The sequence below is a fragment of the Gracilinanus agilis genome, chromosome 2 (assembly GCF_016433145.1).
Source record: "Gracilinanus agilis isolate LMUSP501 chromosome 2, AgileGrace, whole genome shotgun sequence".
Taxonomy (NCBI): Eukaryota; Metazoa; Chordata; class Mammalia; order Didelphimorphia; family Didelphidae; genus Gracilinanus; species Gracilinanus agilis.
Window position 1 is genome coordinate 267735462 of NC_058131.1, and position 16614 is coordinate 267752075.

At 43.1% G+C, this 16614-nt stretch overlaps 1 protein-coding gene across 1 annotated transcript in view; it reads right to left on the reverse strand.

Moving 5' to 3' along the window:
- Positions 1 to 8274: 8274 nt before the first annotated feature.
- CACNA1B (calcium voltage-gated channel subunit alpha1 B) overlaps positions 8275 to 16614 on the reverse strand; it is a 275653-nt gene continuing 267313 nt past the window's right edge. Inside the window, 5 exon segments of the mRNA XM_044659657.1 lie at positions 8275 to 8823; positions 10060 to 10212; positions 10655 to 10899; positions 11892 to 12099; positions 15174 to 15284. Coding sequence (XP_044515592.1) covers positions 8275 to 8823; positions 10060 to 10212; positions 10655 to 10899; positions 11892 to 12099; positions 15174 to 15284 — 1266 coding nt within the window.

The window sequence follows — 16614 nt, forward strand, 5'->3', positions numbered from 1 at the left end:
ACTATTAGCCATTTCTGTTTTGTTTTTTTTTTTCCCCAATCCAAGGATTATTCTGCTTAGAAGATAAAAGCAAACTAAGGTGTGTGTGTGTGTGTGTGTGTGTGTGTGTGTGTGTGTGTGTGTGTGTGTGTGTGTGTTTAATGGAGTCTTTAAGATCTTGTCAACCCTATGTAGAGGTTTTATTCTTTTTAGTTTTCTGCAGTATCACAAAAAAAAAAATCCAAAACATTTTTTATTACCTTTAGCATTACTTATCTCATTCTGAAGTTTAGCTCACTAGACCCTATTCTTATAGGATTGTAATATGTCCCTTCTTTCCTGAGATGTAAAATGTTATAATTACTTTCTGCTCTTGCTGACCAAAGTAGGCCTTTTGGATGATATATACTTATGTCAGGCTAGAAGGTTTGAAGACAATCTTGGCAAAGGAGAGCAAGGGCCACCAGATGCCACTACATATTTCAGAAGGGAATTCATGAATAAGATCTATGATTCCATCCTCAAAATGCAGTTATAGCCTTAAAGTGAGCTATCACTTAAAAGTAACAAAACTTTATTTAATCATTTAGTTTCAGTTGTGAATAAACAACAACCTACTTAGCTATATTCTAATACATGCCAAAAAAGATACTTCTAAGTAGAGATGGATAGCTACCCTGGCCAACTATGAATTCAGAGTATTATAGGGTAGGGGAAAATAACATGGATGCAGAAAACCTGTCCAAAGGGTGTTTTGCATCAGAGACCATGGTAATTTTCACAATGTGGATGAAGGTGATCTGTGACTCAAAGAAAGAAGGGATTTTGACATCTGAAAATGTAGGAACTTCCTCCAGAAATTATGCTTTAGGTATAAATAAATTACACAGCCCTTAGCTAATTTTCCCCAAATACCTGAATAATCCCCCAAACAGAAATAACTGGTGAGAACCTCAGATAAAGGATGAAGGCCTACAAGTAGTGATACTGGCTGAAATGAAGGGATTTTAACCTAGAAGAATTAGGCCTCATTCACCCAAAGGCAAACTACTCTGAGGATTGAAACTCAGAAATGGAGTACTACATTGGATTATGAGATAACTATTTGAGGTATAAGAAGAGTATTAGTTCTACCCACAATTGTTGATGCATTCAGTGCCCTCCATGCTGATTTTAATCACTGGGCTTGAAAATTCTGCATCTGCCAGTCCCAAGTGGTAGTTAGGTGTGTTCAGAGAAAGCATTGCTGTCATGAGCTGCTTCTCCAGGAAACCATAAGTAGCGGCAAAGCTGTGAATCTGATGTATGTAGATTTCTTATTTCTAGAAGAGGAGTGGAAGAACACAAGTAACATCCTGGTAGGAATTACAAAAAAAGACCATCTTTACCAGAATGCACAATCCTGCCCAACTAGAAATCAGAGGGTTTTCATAGTGGCCAAAATGTTTATTCCTCAATATTCAATATCCCAGGGGATCTATGATCACATGGATGTATTCCCTCGATCTATGCCTTTTCATCTTGTATGATTCCTGTTTATTTTCTCTTAGCAATCCTCCATGAAGTATCTACTATATATACCAGAGGACTTCCTTAGGTTTTTTTATAGCAAGAAAATACCAATGTATCCCTCAGACTGTCCGTTTGTTATCTCGCACTCTCTCTACATGATCTGGGCTCACCTCCTTTTTTTGGTGATATATTTCTTTGATAATATCCCTTATATCATTCTTGAATAGAAGTCATCATTTGAAATATTTCACAGCCTACTCATGCCCACCAAGTATTTCTCCATTTTCTTTTGATTTACATGCAATTTTTATCAGACAGAGTAGTGTGCCAAAATCTACATTTACATTGTAGAACATTTATCTTTAAAATATTGGGTTTTGTGCTTGGTATGACAAAGTACTTTTACAATTTAACAAATGCAATCCAGTTTGCTCTCTTCATTCAATTCTGGGTCCAACTTGTTGCCCATTTGCAGTACCTATACCAGAAAAAAATCATTGATGTACTAACTCATTGGAGTAGCCATAGTCTTGGTAAGACAATTTTTTATTTTATGAAATCATGTGGCAGGAGTGAGTGAAAACAGGTGACAGCTTGAGTGCTCACTTGGTACCCATGAAATGTAGAAGGAGGCCTTCAGTATGTTGGGAGAATCCTCTGTGGAGGACAGACAGATGGAAGAACATGAAGTACAATAAATGCATTAGATGAGAAGGAATAAATGGGTACAACCCATACTGATTAAGGGAAAACCCATACTGACATGGCAGATACATTATTCACTTTTTCTGTCATTTGCTATTATTGTTTTTAGATCTTTAGTGTTACTTTGCATTTTCATTTATCAAACCATTATCTTTTGCTGTCCTTAAAAAAATTCCTTTATTCCTAATATATCAATATTGAATGTTTAAATACAAGTATTCCATTAATTTTCTTCATATACTTATTAACCAGTTTATTTCATTTATTGGCATTTGTGCAACATGTAGTGAAATTTCAGTTTGCATTTCTAGGGAAATTTTGTCACTTGGATTTTTTTTAGCATCAAAATTTTGCTTTGATTTACTCATCTTGAGTAAGTGATGGTCATGGCAGAGGGGGCTGGTCTGGCAAAGTATCCTAGTAGAAGCTGTTGGATACTGAGGCCTAGACACTGGGGATAAATTCTGTAAATGAAAGCTGGCATCTCTCCACAAATTCCAGAGTAGAGGCAAGGGTTTCAGCCACAAAAGACTGGTAAATGGAGTTGACAGGGCTGCAATCTGTCACTCTGGATGTTCATGACCAGTCATGCTGGCTGGCAGCTAATGGAGCCTAAAGCTATGGTGGTAGAGGTGGCTTGGCAGGCATCTGGAATTATTGACTTGAGTAGTTGATCTATTAAAAAGTAAATATATACTAGAACCACTCTATTTTACTCTTAATTAATGAAAATGATCAAAATTGGAATTTGAGGAGGAGGATAGCACCAGGGGCATCACTAAAAAAATGAGATGTGAAAAGTCTTTAGACAGTTTTGCGTATTTTTTTTTCAGATGTAATGTTATATAACAACAATGATGAGTCTAATCCTATGTACCGGACTCCCCTACCCCTGAGTCATAACCAGCTTTAATCTTCTGAAATTCTAACCCAGTGGGTCAGAGCTTAGATGTGGGAATAGAAAGAGTAGAGCCTTGGATCTATCTCCCAGATCTGATGGGTATTGGTAATGGAAACTCTGCTTGGTTTCTTTTTCTCTGTCACTCATTGGACATAAGAAGATATTTTTTTACCCACTTATTTTTTGAGGTGTTAAAAAAGTAGGAATGTCTTCCAGATTTAAGCATTCCCAATTGCTTTAATGAGATTGTAATGTACTCTGACCACTTCTCATCATTCTGGCTCCTGTGCTCATCTGTTCCCACTCTCATCCCCATCTCTCCAGAATCCTAAGGAAGATATATCCCACCACAAGTTGAATACATGAGTATTGTTCAGAATTTGTATGAACGTTTGGGAACTCAGAATTCCTGCATGTCAAGGTGAATTCTGTTTATGCAGCATTTGGGGGTAGTTCGGACCTATAATCTGGCACCAGAAATGCTGAAGCAATAAGAAAGGTCAGTGCAGGGAAACAGAGGTATATTAGGTTGTAGTGTTGGGCTCAGTAATCAGGAGCTCAGAATTCTGGTGCTGCCTCTATTAATTAATTATCTATGTGATTTTAGGCAAGTTTCCTCCCTGTTCTAGGCTTCGGTTTCCCTTACCTATTCAAATAATGGGTCAGACTAGGTGGTCTCTAAGGCTTCTTCTGGCTCTAAGATTATATTATATTAACACTTCTATCTCATTGCAATCTCCATCAGAAGTTGATATCTATAAGTATCCTAGAGCATACCACAAACCTGGAAGGACCATTATTATATCCAGGACCAATGAGTGTTCCACTTGAAGGTATGTCGAGGGTATTAATCCCTTTGGGCAAATTGTGGACTTGTGAAAGGACTGGCATTGGTGGCATCCAGGCCAGGCTCTTTATCTGAATAGCTCTGTCACCCGCCTGGGCCACCCAAGCTCTCAGATGACCTGAGGATTGGCACATCCACAGTCAGAGTGAGTTAAGGCAAGTCAGATGGGTTTTCTTCTCTACAATTCAGCAATGTAACTGGATCTCCACCTCAGAGAAGCCAGTTTCCCCCTTTTAAAAGCATCTCCATGTTATTATCACACAACTGTGTGAGCACAGGTGAAATCCAACAGAGTTATTTCAAGTCAGGAGTGTCCTCAGCACTGGAGAGCTCCCACCTACAGTCCCCACTGCACACATCATCTGGCGCAGCATATTGGTTTGGTTTATTTTTTGCTAAGTTTTTATTTTAATTCAAGGACTTTGCTTCATACAAAATGTCATTGTAGAAACAACAGCAGAATCCAAAGTTTGGCTGATAAATATGACTCAGGCAGCAAACTAGTCAATCACATAACTTTTTTTTTTTAAGCCCCAGTTGTGTTGCATGATTGGGACATCTTTTTTTAACACTGTTCTTAAATATAAAGTTTTGCAACAAACCCTCAATTTATATCAAATATAATTAAAAATGAACAACTGAAGAATACATTGTATCAAAAAAGTACGAAGATAAACATTTTCCATGCACATACTTGTGTGTGTGTGTATATATATGTATATATGTATATATTTTACATGCAAACATGACTTATTCAAAGTACAGCCACTGCTAGACTGATTCCAGATGCAGAAAACTGGTTGATGCATTTAAAGTTTGGCAACTCACTATGGGATTTGAGATGTAGGTGTATGAAAAGATGGTAAGACCAAACCCCAAGTAAGGAAGACAGGACCATGGGAACAATATTCTGGTTTCCTCTCTCCTCTTCACTTAGTTCTTCCCAAGTGGAGGAATGTCCTAACTTAGGACACTCCTCCCCATCCCTCTTATCACCTTAAGAGAGGATGCAGATGAGAAACTGAGGCTGTGGAAACAATAATCAGGTCTAGGCAAGACTGTCAATGACCTAACACCTTCTATGAAAACACAGCCATGGTACTGTATAGAATTTTAACTTTTTTTTTTTAACTGTGAAAAGTATTATAGGGAAAGATGGGGAAATAGGTGGGATACTGGGGCTAGGGAACGAAAAAACCCAATACCCCCCCAAAAAAGGTCCTGCCACCTTTCACTGTGGGAACAATGGCCACGTATGCCATTAGGGACTGTCTTTTGCTTTTTAGCTCCTTGAATTAAAATCCTCTGGCTCCTTTAAAATGCCAGAATGTTGTGCCTTTGTGTTAAGGGAAATATATCAAACATTTGGTCACAATTATGCTGAGCCCCAAACAGAGAATCCAGCAGGTAAAGCCACAAAATGGATGAAAGTCTTGTTCCATTGGTTGCTTTTGAGTGTCATTGTGTTGCATAGCCCTAAGGGTTAAATTATACCCACTCAACTTGACATACCTCAACATACCTCTCTGCACCTTGTGGCATTGTAGTACACACATGCACACACACACAGGTGCACACATACCTCAGCATATCTCGGCACCATGTAGTGTGTCAAAGTTCACACATGCATTCACACCAAAGTTGTCTTTTAGTAGAACCCAGGGATGAGAACTAGTAGACATTTAAAAAGAAGTCAACTACAAAAGCATCTGAACTTTTGAAATGTAAACACTAAAGGAAACAGTGTGAGGCCCTTGGTCTGGATACACACTTATTCTCCAGAAGACAAAGAGTTTTGATGCCTTCTGGGTAATTCCCCAAAGGGTTCCCTTGTGCAAAGCTTGCTTTGTAGATAACTACTACCAAGCTTCTACTAGTGTTTGTCTTTCCTAGCTTTCCATCCCTCCACCTGTGCTCCCTGGCCCAGCTAGTAGGGGACAGCTACTGGTCTGGTTTTCCAAGCTAATCTAAGTTGAAGGGGCCATTCTATGGCCACAGGCTATATTTTCCCTTGGGGGGGGATCTCGTGTGCTGTCCTATAGTTAGTTATTCCCTCAACTCCTATGCCACACTTTTTTGCTCCATTTATCTTTTCCTCTGGCTCTCAAGATATGAAGAAACTACTAGGGTCTGCCCTGTGTTCCACAGTGCTTGCCTCTTCCCTGCCCCTTCAGGGGATCTAACCTCTGAACAGTCAGCATAGTACAATGTAAAATAATGCTTGATGTAGAATCTGAGGATTTCAGTTCAAATCCTCCCCCTGCCACCTACTATTTGTGGGACAAGTCACTTAATCTCTCTGGGACTCAGTAAAATAAGAGGGTGAGATTAGATGACCTCGAAGGTGCTATCCAGATCTGAATCTATTACCTTATGACCTTGTCCTTTCAGTGACCACCTCCCTCCCAATGCCTGTCTTCACTTCTAGCTACCCACTTCCCTCTTTATCTGGAATGAAAATTCTCTCTATCCCACCCCCCCTTCACATACACTCAAAAGGTAGACATTCACTATCATCACCACCACCCCCACAAAAAAAAATAGGTGTCTCATCCCTGAGAATCAGATTATGAACAGGAAACAATGAACAATACTCTCTCTAACCACACTCAAAACAATCTATAGACACCACAACATTGCCAGAACTTCCCCAACCAAGGGAATGATAGCCATGAAGAGAGCCTGTTTGCTATTTACCATCACAAAGTTTCCACCATCTCTCCACTGGTTTATCTCTTGATGGCACTCTCAGTGCTACCCAAGGATGGGGGAAAAACTATTTTTTTTTTACAATTTTGATTTTTTTTTCTCTTTCTCTCTCCCTCTCTCTCTTGGTCATAAACTCTCCATCCAACAATATACAAGTTAAGTCTTTGTGTTTGTCAGTTTTTCAGTTAGTTTCTGTTTTTAACAGTGTCTGCAAAATACACACATGGAAATTTCATACAGGACTCAAGCATGACATGCCTTCCAGGTTCCTTCTTTTCCCACAAGGCTGGATGAAGGAAAGCAGGAGGCTGCATTATCAATGTGAAACATTTCAAAGGTTAGGCACTTGGTAGTGAGTGACTGGAACAGTGGACAGATTTTGTGGGACCCAGAATGACACTGGACGAATTCTCTACATGAGATCATTTTCCTTGTTTACTGTACAATTTACAAAAATGCACACAATGAAAAGTTAGTTCTAGCTCCTGGATGGATATAAAACCAATTACATTTACTTTTCCCTATCCCCTTTCTTCTCTTTTTCTGTGCCTCCCCCTCCCAGGGAAAAAAGAAAAAAGGAAAAAAGAAAGTATACCTAAACAAGACAAAATGGTGAGGGTGTGGAGGGTTGCAATTGGAAAACAATCAGCAGCAAGGACTCTTTCCAGATAGTCCTCATCAAGTTTTGTCATATGTCCTTAGGGGAAGGAGGACTGAGCAGCTTTGTGTGGGATCTCTGGGGTGGTTTGGTGGTATAATGTATGAATTGGCAGAAGTGGACATGTCATATGAATGCAGAGAGATCTGCCAGCTTAGGACACTTTGAACTTCAAGGTTTGGACTCCTTGGAAAAAAGGAGCTCTTTTAAACCATTATGTCTAAATGAATCTCCCTCCAGCCTTAGTTCTCAAGAGCTTTTAGGTTGATTTTGCCCCCTCATCCCATACAATTAAATAAGGTAAGATACAGGTCCATTCTGGATAAGAATTAGACCTCCTTTAAAATAAAATAAAAAAGAGAGAAAGAGAAAGAAAGAAAGAAAGAAAGAAAAAAGAAAAGCCCAGATCACAAATACTATACTCCACAAATCAGGTCCATTTCATGTGGGGTGAAAGTCCACCATTGCCTTCTTGGCCACTGATGTAAATTTCAAATGTATGGTATGAGACTCAGCAAGGCAGCGGACAAGGGAGGGATGGAAAAAAACACATCCCTTAAAAAAAAAGAAAAAGAAAAAGATTTTATTGATCTGTCCAGTGCAGAGAGAGAGAGAAAGACACAGACAGACAGAAAGTCAAACAAGGTAGAAAGAGACACTGACACAGAGAGAAAGACAGGGAGAGAAAGACAAAGAGGCAGGGAGACAGAGAGACACAGAGAGAGAGAGAGAGAGAGAGAGGAAAGCAGGAGAGAGGGAGACATAAAGAGCAGCAGATTTCCCCCAAAGAGCAGTCCTGGGGGCAAGCTCCTTCCCATTCGTCATGCTAATTTGCCTCTGCAGTCCTGAGCATGCCCGGGGTTGGGGGAGGGAGGGACCCAGCCTTCAGATGATAAAACTCATCAACTGTAACACACACAGACCTGCCAAGTTGGGTGTGTGCTGTGTATTTTTGCCGGGATGCTAGCACCAGTCGTCTTCATCGGCTTGGTGATAATAGCTCTGCCGTGCCCTGTTGCCGCTAGTCCCTGGGCCGGAGCTGAGCCCCAGACTGCAATGGTAACCATTGGGCACACGACGGAGATGGTGGGACTGGGATGTCAGAGAGGACACATAGGAAGTCCTCGATGAGCGGCCCGAGTTGGTGGCGACGGCTTCCTCAAAAGTGAGTGTGTCCTCTGGCAGGGCCCGATAGGAGGAGTCACTGTGGTCGCGGTGCCCCAAATACGGGTCGGAGCCAATCCGAGACACTGGGGTTGGCGGCTGGCTGAGAGAATCCCTCTGGAGCAGGGCGTTGTGCTCGGAAAGCCCCCGACTGAGCCGTCCCGGGGAGAAGGTGGGGAGGCTGGTCTGGAGCCCCGTGAAGTGGACAGGCGAGGAGTTGGCAGTCTTGTAAGTGATGCTGGGGCGGGGGGTCAGAGGTGTCTGGGGGAGCTGCCTCCGCCCACCACGGCCCGGTGTGCTAGCACCAGATGTTGACAGCAAAGGGCTCCCATTAACTGAACCACTACCCTACATGAAAATTGAACAGAGCAAATCAAAAATAAAAACACAAACCAGACAGACGCAGAGCCACACAGTACATACACATGGAAGGTCGGAGGGGTGGTGGGGGCGGGTTGGAGGTGGAAGAGGGGAGACAAGGGACAAGAGCAAAGGACAAGCCCAGGAGAGCCCAGGCCCAGGGGATGGGGGGCGGGGGAGTGATGGCAACACATAAAACCAAAGTAGAGACAACCACAGTCAAGGGGAGGGAAGGTAAAAAAGCGATTTAAAAAAGAGATGTAAGGCGCTGGAAAGTTAAAGCCAGAGAGTGACCAATTAAATCAGGAATATTGGTCCCACTTGGGAGATGCCATAGAACAGAGACTGACTGACCCATTAACAAGTAGAACACTGGATTAAACGCTAGACTGGGTGTGTATGTGGGACGGGCAGGTGTCACAACAAAAGGACTTGCAATTCTCACTATTGCCATCATGAATAGCTCTATCTGGGAACTATGGGGAAGAGCTGTGTCCCAAAGCTGCTATTCTGGGGGAAACTTGCCAGAGAAACACCCTTCCTTGATGGTCCTGGGACCAAACTGGTTGCTTTTTCTACATATCATTCCATAACTGCTAAAAATTTTTAAAAATAATTTTGATTTTGCCACCCATTGATGGTTCACAAAGCTGTGGCAACTGCTAGACTTGTTTTTCTGGGAAGGTAAAGCTTTCCTTGAAACTGAATGCTGTCCAGAAGGGAATAGGAGAAGATCTGGGACTTCTTAACCTGCCCAAGGCCCTCTGGGACAGACAGAAGTAGGTAGGAGTTGGCTATTGTGGGTGGGCCATGAACCCTAGGAACTAAGGCCTATGCTTTGTTACTGCTCCACAGAAAGGCCCTCTGGCCTTCCTCCCCACAGACTGTATGACAGCGGGCCTCGGAGAGGGCTGAGGGCAGATTCTCCAGAGAAAGGATAAGAACAAAGGGCTAAGAAGGGCAAGGGCCAAAGTCAAATACTCCCCAGAAAGGGGGAAACCCAGAAATAAGAAAGAGGATTACAGTCAGATTCTCCACAGAAAGGGTAAGAGCCTGGTCAGATTCCTTACCGAGAGGGCTGTGAGGGAGCCAGGGCTGGGACAGGATTGAAATCAGATTCCCCACAGAAAGGGTGAAAGGAAAGAGCTCAGGGAGAGGGCCAAGGAAGAATGCTCTATAGGGCATCTTGTAGCTATAGCTAACTCTTCAGCTTTGGGCTCAAACCTCAGAATATCCTGACACTTTGGTCAGGCGAGGTGGTGGCAGGACAGGACAGAAGTAGACAGGACAGACAGTTGTGATAGCAGGGATGGAAGAAGGAGGCAGGTGGGATTGGGCACTGACTGTATTCTGAGGGCTCTCATCAAATACTCCTATCTAGAGAGAACAGGGCCCAGTCCCATCCCTTCAAGGCCCCAGGCTTGGGCCTTGAGTGTTTTCTCTCTACTTTCCGGGCAATAGCCAAACCTGCTTGGAATAACTGTGAGAATTCATCAGTGGACATCTTCCTGAGGCTCCTGGCACAATAGAAGCGACCACAACCCCAGAAAAGGGGACTATGGTTCATTTAGACACCCAATACAATTACATCTGGTGACATCCTTCAGGACAGGGGTAGAGGGAGCCCCTTCTCTCCTCCCATTCAGTTAACTCCCCAAGTCCTTTCTGCTCTATCTTGTTTGGGCTGATAGCCTTTGCCAGTGAAGTTATTTGCTCTGAGCATAGAAGGGGCGGCACTTTATCAAGCATAAGCCTTAGGCATGGTTTGATTCCTCCCCGTTGTCAGCCCACCCCTCTCCCAACATCTCCAGCCTCTCACCTGTCTATGGGGACCTGGATCCTGCCCCCCAGGAGGTGATGTGGGACGACTCCCATTGGAAGATTTGGGCTGTGATGGGTCCCGGCTCCCAAATCGATCACAGGAGTAGAAACGTTGCTTCTCTGAGGAGGAAGAAGAGAGCTGCTTCCGCTCCTGGGACCGTCCCCTTTCTTGCTTCCTCTCATGTTTACATGGGGCTGGACCTTCCCCTGATGGAGCTGCCATCCCCACACTGTGGTTTGGTGCTAAAGGTAAGATGGAGACATTCAGCCAGGGACAGAGCAACTAGGGAAAAACATTTCACCCACCTACCCTATTCTCATCCTGCCCATCTTCTATCTGACCCCACCAATCCTTAATAATAGTCCCCAACCATCCACCTTACCCATCTTTCCCATTCTATTCATCCCATCTATAACTTAGTTTCTTTGGACCTCAGCTTCTTTATCTGTAAAATGAGATGTGGAGGATGGACTAGATGACCACTAAAGCCCTATCCAGTTCTAAATCTGTGATTAATAGGCATAGGTTCACATTCTGCTAAGACCCCACCCAATGCCTCATCATAATCCTTCCATAGTCTACATTATCCACCACCCTAATCTCAAAACCCAGCTTCTATTAGAGTCCTGCCATCCACTTGCCTCCTATCCCAGCTCCATCCTCATGTATCTTCCCCATCCCAGCACTCTTTTCTCATTTCCATACCATCCCCACACCATTATCTACCTTTCCCATCTCAAATCATCTATTCACCCAAGAAGTCACATACTCCCTAGCCTCTAGGTATGGCTTCCCTACACATAGGCATAGTCCTAAAGCATGCTCTTCCTCACTCCAAAGCACCAACACTTTGTCTTCTCCCCTTACAAAGTGGATAACTGATCCAGGAAAGATGTCAGGTAGTACTTGGGTCAACAGTCCTCTGTATTGATGGTGAGAGGTCAGTGAGCAGGGTGGGAAAATTCTGCCTGCTTACACCAGCCCCACAGGGGCCTCTGTACCCAACACAAAAGTTGTCCCCAAATGGGCAGGTTAATTTTTATAGCATGTGGATTCTATACAGGTAAGAGGTATCGGGCAAACTCTCTGATGCCCCTCCAGGTCTGGCCTCTTGTTGCAGGTATGAGTTATTTCTCAGTTCTAGAAGTTCTTTGAAGGTTATGAGAACTGCCAGATCAGGTTCTCTCCCCTCTTTCCTGGGGCCCTAAGTTCAAAAGGAGTTGCATAGACTCACCCACATCTCCATCTGCTGACTGACTGGGACATTTGTCCAAAGATTTCTGCTTCTTATCCCTGCGCCGGTGACAGCGATGATGGTGGTGATGCTGAGGCTGGCCTGAGGATACACGTTCCAGGCCATATTCATAAAGGTGTGAGCCATGTGGGCGCTGCGGGGCCAATGTGGAGATGGAGCGTTTCATGGGGCTTGTGTCTGGAATGGGCTGTTGAGGGGATAAAGGGAAGAGATTAACTTGTTAGCCAAATCCACTGGCTTTTAAGGGAATAGTGCTAAGGGAATAGATATAGGATGGGGAGGAAGGGGAGGGTTAGAGGAACATGGAGGGATAAATGAGGGAAGAGGGCTAAGGGAAGAGATATGGCATAGGGACAAGCATTGGAATAGAAGAAGAAAGGGTTGCTGGAAGGAACCAGATTCATCTGAGCCTTCTCCCCAGGATACATCCACATGCCCTCAGGACCTTTTGCTGCCTGTTATTGCCAAGGTTCCTTGACATTTTGGCAATCCTGAGTTCAAATGCATTCTCTTCAGATGCCAATTATTAAGGGACCAAGATCAATGCCAGCGTTAAAACTTGCCCATTCCCATCCCACCCCAGAAGGAAGTCCAGACTTAAAAATGGCTGGGGACCAAAGAGTAGGCAGTCAAGAAAGGTTTGGGGTGCCATCAATCCCCCACTTCTTTAGTCCCTCCTGATCTGGGTAACTGAGTAGAAAGGAACAGAAGCTTGCTAACAAGGCTCTGGAGCTCATGTAAGTCTCTCTGAGGGATGGGTTTTCATTTTACCCTTAAATTCAGAGTTATTCTCCCTTCTCCAAATGCAAGAGGTTCAAATCAGCTGAAGTCTCTGTGGCTTTTGGCTTGGGAAAAAAAGAGCCACAGTCTCTTCTCAAGGGGATTGCATCTTTGCTGGCCACTCTACCCCATCCCTTACTCTCTTTTCTCATTTGTTACATGGAAGGCTCTCACCTGTTAAGGGAAGATGATTCAGGAACAGCCTTATTATACTCTAACTCTCTCCATCCAAGAAAGGAAGAGGCCAGCCATGGAGAGCCAAAGTGGAAAGCTTAGTTATGGCTAGCCAGAATATCATCTCTGCTCCCCTTTGCAAACTTCTTTGAGGTATCCCCAACTACTATTAAAGGATTAAAACTATTAAGGGAAGTGGATCCAGAAGGCTACTTGCAGAGGTAAATGGCAGCCATGAGAAAATATCATGTGGAAACTGAGGGGCTCATCCTTAGCCCTAGGTAGGCTAAAAAAGGGTTAACCTGAGCTAGAAATTTCACCCAGAGACAAAATAAGGATATGATTCCTGTCTGACCTGAGGATTCTGGGGCTGCATCCCAAGCCAAGCACTCCCACAAGAAGTATGCCAAGTATGAAGAGGAAAAAGATCAAGAGCAAAAGGTCTTCATATATGCAGAATAGGAGGCAATATAGTTCAAGCTACATACTGCTAGGTAACTCCCAGGCGATCGCGCTTGGCTCCTCTGCACACACGGCGGACAAGATGAGGGACAGAACAGCCAGTGGTAAACATCAGGGCAGATGTGCGGCAGATGTAGAATAGACAGACAACGGAATGAATGAAGGGAGGGAGAGAGGAATGGGAGGGAGGGACCAAGAAATGAGGAGGAGAAAAAAGGATTAAGTATAAGAGAAATAGGAGGAGGAAGAGAAGAAATAGGGAGGAGGGGGAAGATGAGGAGGAGAAAGGACATGAAAAACAATGGAAATGAGATTAGAAAACAGAAGTATAAAAGTTATTGAGAGAGAGAGAGAGAGAGAGAGAGAGAGAGAGAGAGAGAGAGAAGAAAATGCAGAAAGTCATAAGTAGCCATCAGGTGCCGAGGAAAGAGGAAAGAAGATTTATTAAGGAAAACTCCAAACAAAATGTCAAGGACCAGAAACAACATAGGAAGGATGGAGTGGGAAGTACAAAGAGGAAAAACACACAGAGGACACTGGTTATTCAAGGGAGGCTACAGATACACAAGTATCTTACACTTCCCCAGGGCTTCCAGAGCTCAGGCTTCCAACAGGATGTTTCTAGCTATGGCTCTGGGAAAGAAATGCTCATTGACCACTGAAATAACTGCCACTGATCACCTGCTTCAGTGGGAGGGAGTGGCAGAAAATTACTATTTCATGGATGAAAATATCATTTCAATCTGATCTTTCCAGAACTCTTTGGAGAAGACATTCTCCCAGCCCCACATCACACCTGAGGACCCTTGAGGTAGTAAGTTTCCCACTTCCCTGTATGTGTCAGCTATGTCTTTTACTGATTACCCAGTGACCATGGACACTGATTTTTGGTCTCTCATGCTTTTAGAGTGAGAGAAGGGGCCAATTTAGGGATTAATAACCACAGAATGGGACTTAGCCATAATTTAACACCACTGGGGAGGAGAAGACCCTTAGATATTCCTCAACTACTATTAGGTTTACTAGCTTACTAGTTCTGAAGCTTAATGAGAATCCCACCCAAGGGCTCTAGTACCAAGGCTCACTATGATTACAAAATGGCCACGACAGAGCTTAAGAATAAAAGCAAGCTTCTGACTCAGTCCTTTCGCTTTAACAGAAACCTGTCTGTACCATGCCCCTCCACTGGGAAAGGAGCCAAGTAAGCCAACCTCTCTAGAAAAAGGAAAAATAGCTTCATATGTTCTCATATATAGGTATGAGAATATTAAGTGTAGGTGTGTACATAATTGTTGGGAAGATTAAAATATTATGGGCAAAACATAAAAAAAAAACTTTCCAAGTTGAAATACTTTAGGACAATCTTTTGGAGTGTCAGGGTAATGTCTGGCCTTTGCCAACCAAAAGACTGAATCTCCTGCTTGTGGTTTCCTGTTCTCAAGAACCAGTGTGAATGACCCTGGGCAAGTCACTTCACCCCTACTGCCTACCCTTACCACTCTCCTACCTTGGAGCCAATACACAGTATTGACTCCAAGACGGAAGGTAAGGGTTTAAAAAAAAAAGAACCAGTGTGAGCCTTGGGAGGATATTATGGGATGGAAGGAGAGCACAGGGTAGTCCCAAAGGGCCTGAAATTTGAAGTATAGATGTTCTGGGATCAGCCTTGACAGTAAATTGACCTAGGTTTCAACTAAGCCTGTCCCAGAATATTTGCCAATGCTGGGGAGTGCAAGACAGCCTCCAGAAGACATTTGTAAATGAAGCCTAAAGGAAAAGAAGAGTTGTCTTCTTGAACAGTGAATCTGAGTCCAAACCTATACACACTCACATGCATGAACTCACCTGCATCTCTGCTGCCAGGCGGGGCATGGATGCTGCTCGGCCCTGGCTCTCCAACCCTGGCTGGGGCTCACCACTGGTGACATCCTGGGCCATCTCTTGCATCTCTACAGCCTGAGAGAATCACAGTATTATGACAATGGCCAGAAACCCAAATTTATACTTCTTTCCTCCTGGTTCAGGGAAATAACGCCTTGAGGTAGGGTGGAAGAAGCTCTGAATTTGTCCCAGAAAATCACTTTCTTCCTCAGAAACACCTCAAGCTCTCCCTAAGGAGGAAAGCAATGGTGCAAATCACAGAAAACAGGAGAAAAAGATTTATCCTTCAAGATAAGGGATTTGGGTAGCCTGTCACTAAGGTGTCTGGAGTGAGCTTTTGGGATCTCTTCTTAAAGAGATAGAAGGTTAAGATTCAAAGTGCGGGAAGCTATTCAGACATAGCTGTGAAGATATGCAAACATATAAGCATACAGGCAATTATGCTCAGTAAATGTGCGCATTGACACACATATACACCCACATACTCACACACCCCTATATTTAATCAGCCCTTTCCCATTTAGCAATTGCCTGCTAGATATCTTGACCTGGATGTCCTCTTGGAAATGCATTCAAAATAGACTTCATCGTCTTCTCCTCTAAGTCTGCCTCTTCAAATTTCCCTATTAAGGACAATCACCCAGGTTTGGAACCTCCCAACCATGCTTGACTTTCCTCCTCCTTTAAAGCCTAAAATGTAAGATTTTTATTAACACCCAATAACTCCAAGCATTATATTTTCTAAGATTTATTTATAATCACTTGAAGTAGAAGAAAAAAGAAATAGAAGTTAAAAGTCTAATTTTCTAACTAAAGTAAGAAAACATTAGTATACTTTTTCTGCCAAGCTTTCCTCCCCAGCCTCAACAGCAGCATTCCAGGAAGAAAAGAGAAAGGGCTGAGCTACACAAAACATAATGTGAGAAGAAACATGGGGAGCTGGGAAAGAGAGTTCTGGGGAACAAATCCTAGTTACTCAATATCCAATTAGCTGTCTCCATATTATCTCCATATCCATTCTCCATCTCTCAATATGTTCACCTTCTTAGTTTAAGTTCTTATCATCTCTTGCCTGGTATAGATGCATATGTACATATACATTTTCCATATGGCTTCCAGATTCATATTCCTAAAATACTTGTCCTACCATATTACTCCATTGCTCAAAAAAATCTTTGATGGCTCCCTATTGCCTCTAGGATAAAATAGAAACTTTTCAACCTGGAATTTAAAGTTCACCACAATGTGGCTTTCAGACTTAATTAACATTATTTCCCTTATTCACTCTACATTTCAACCAAACTAGAATATGAGCTATTCCCTGAATTAAATATTTCCTCTCTCACCACTACACCTTTGCATAGACTGGTCCTCATTCCTGGAATGCACTCCTCACCATCACATC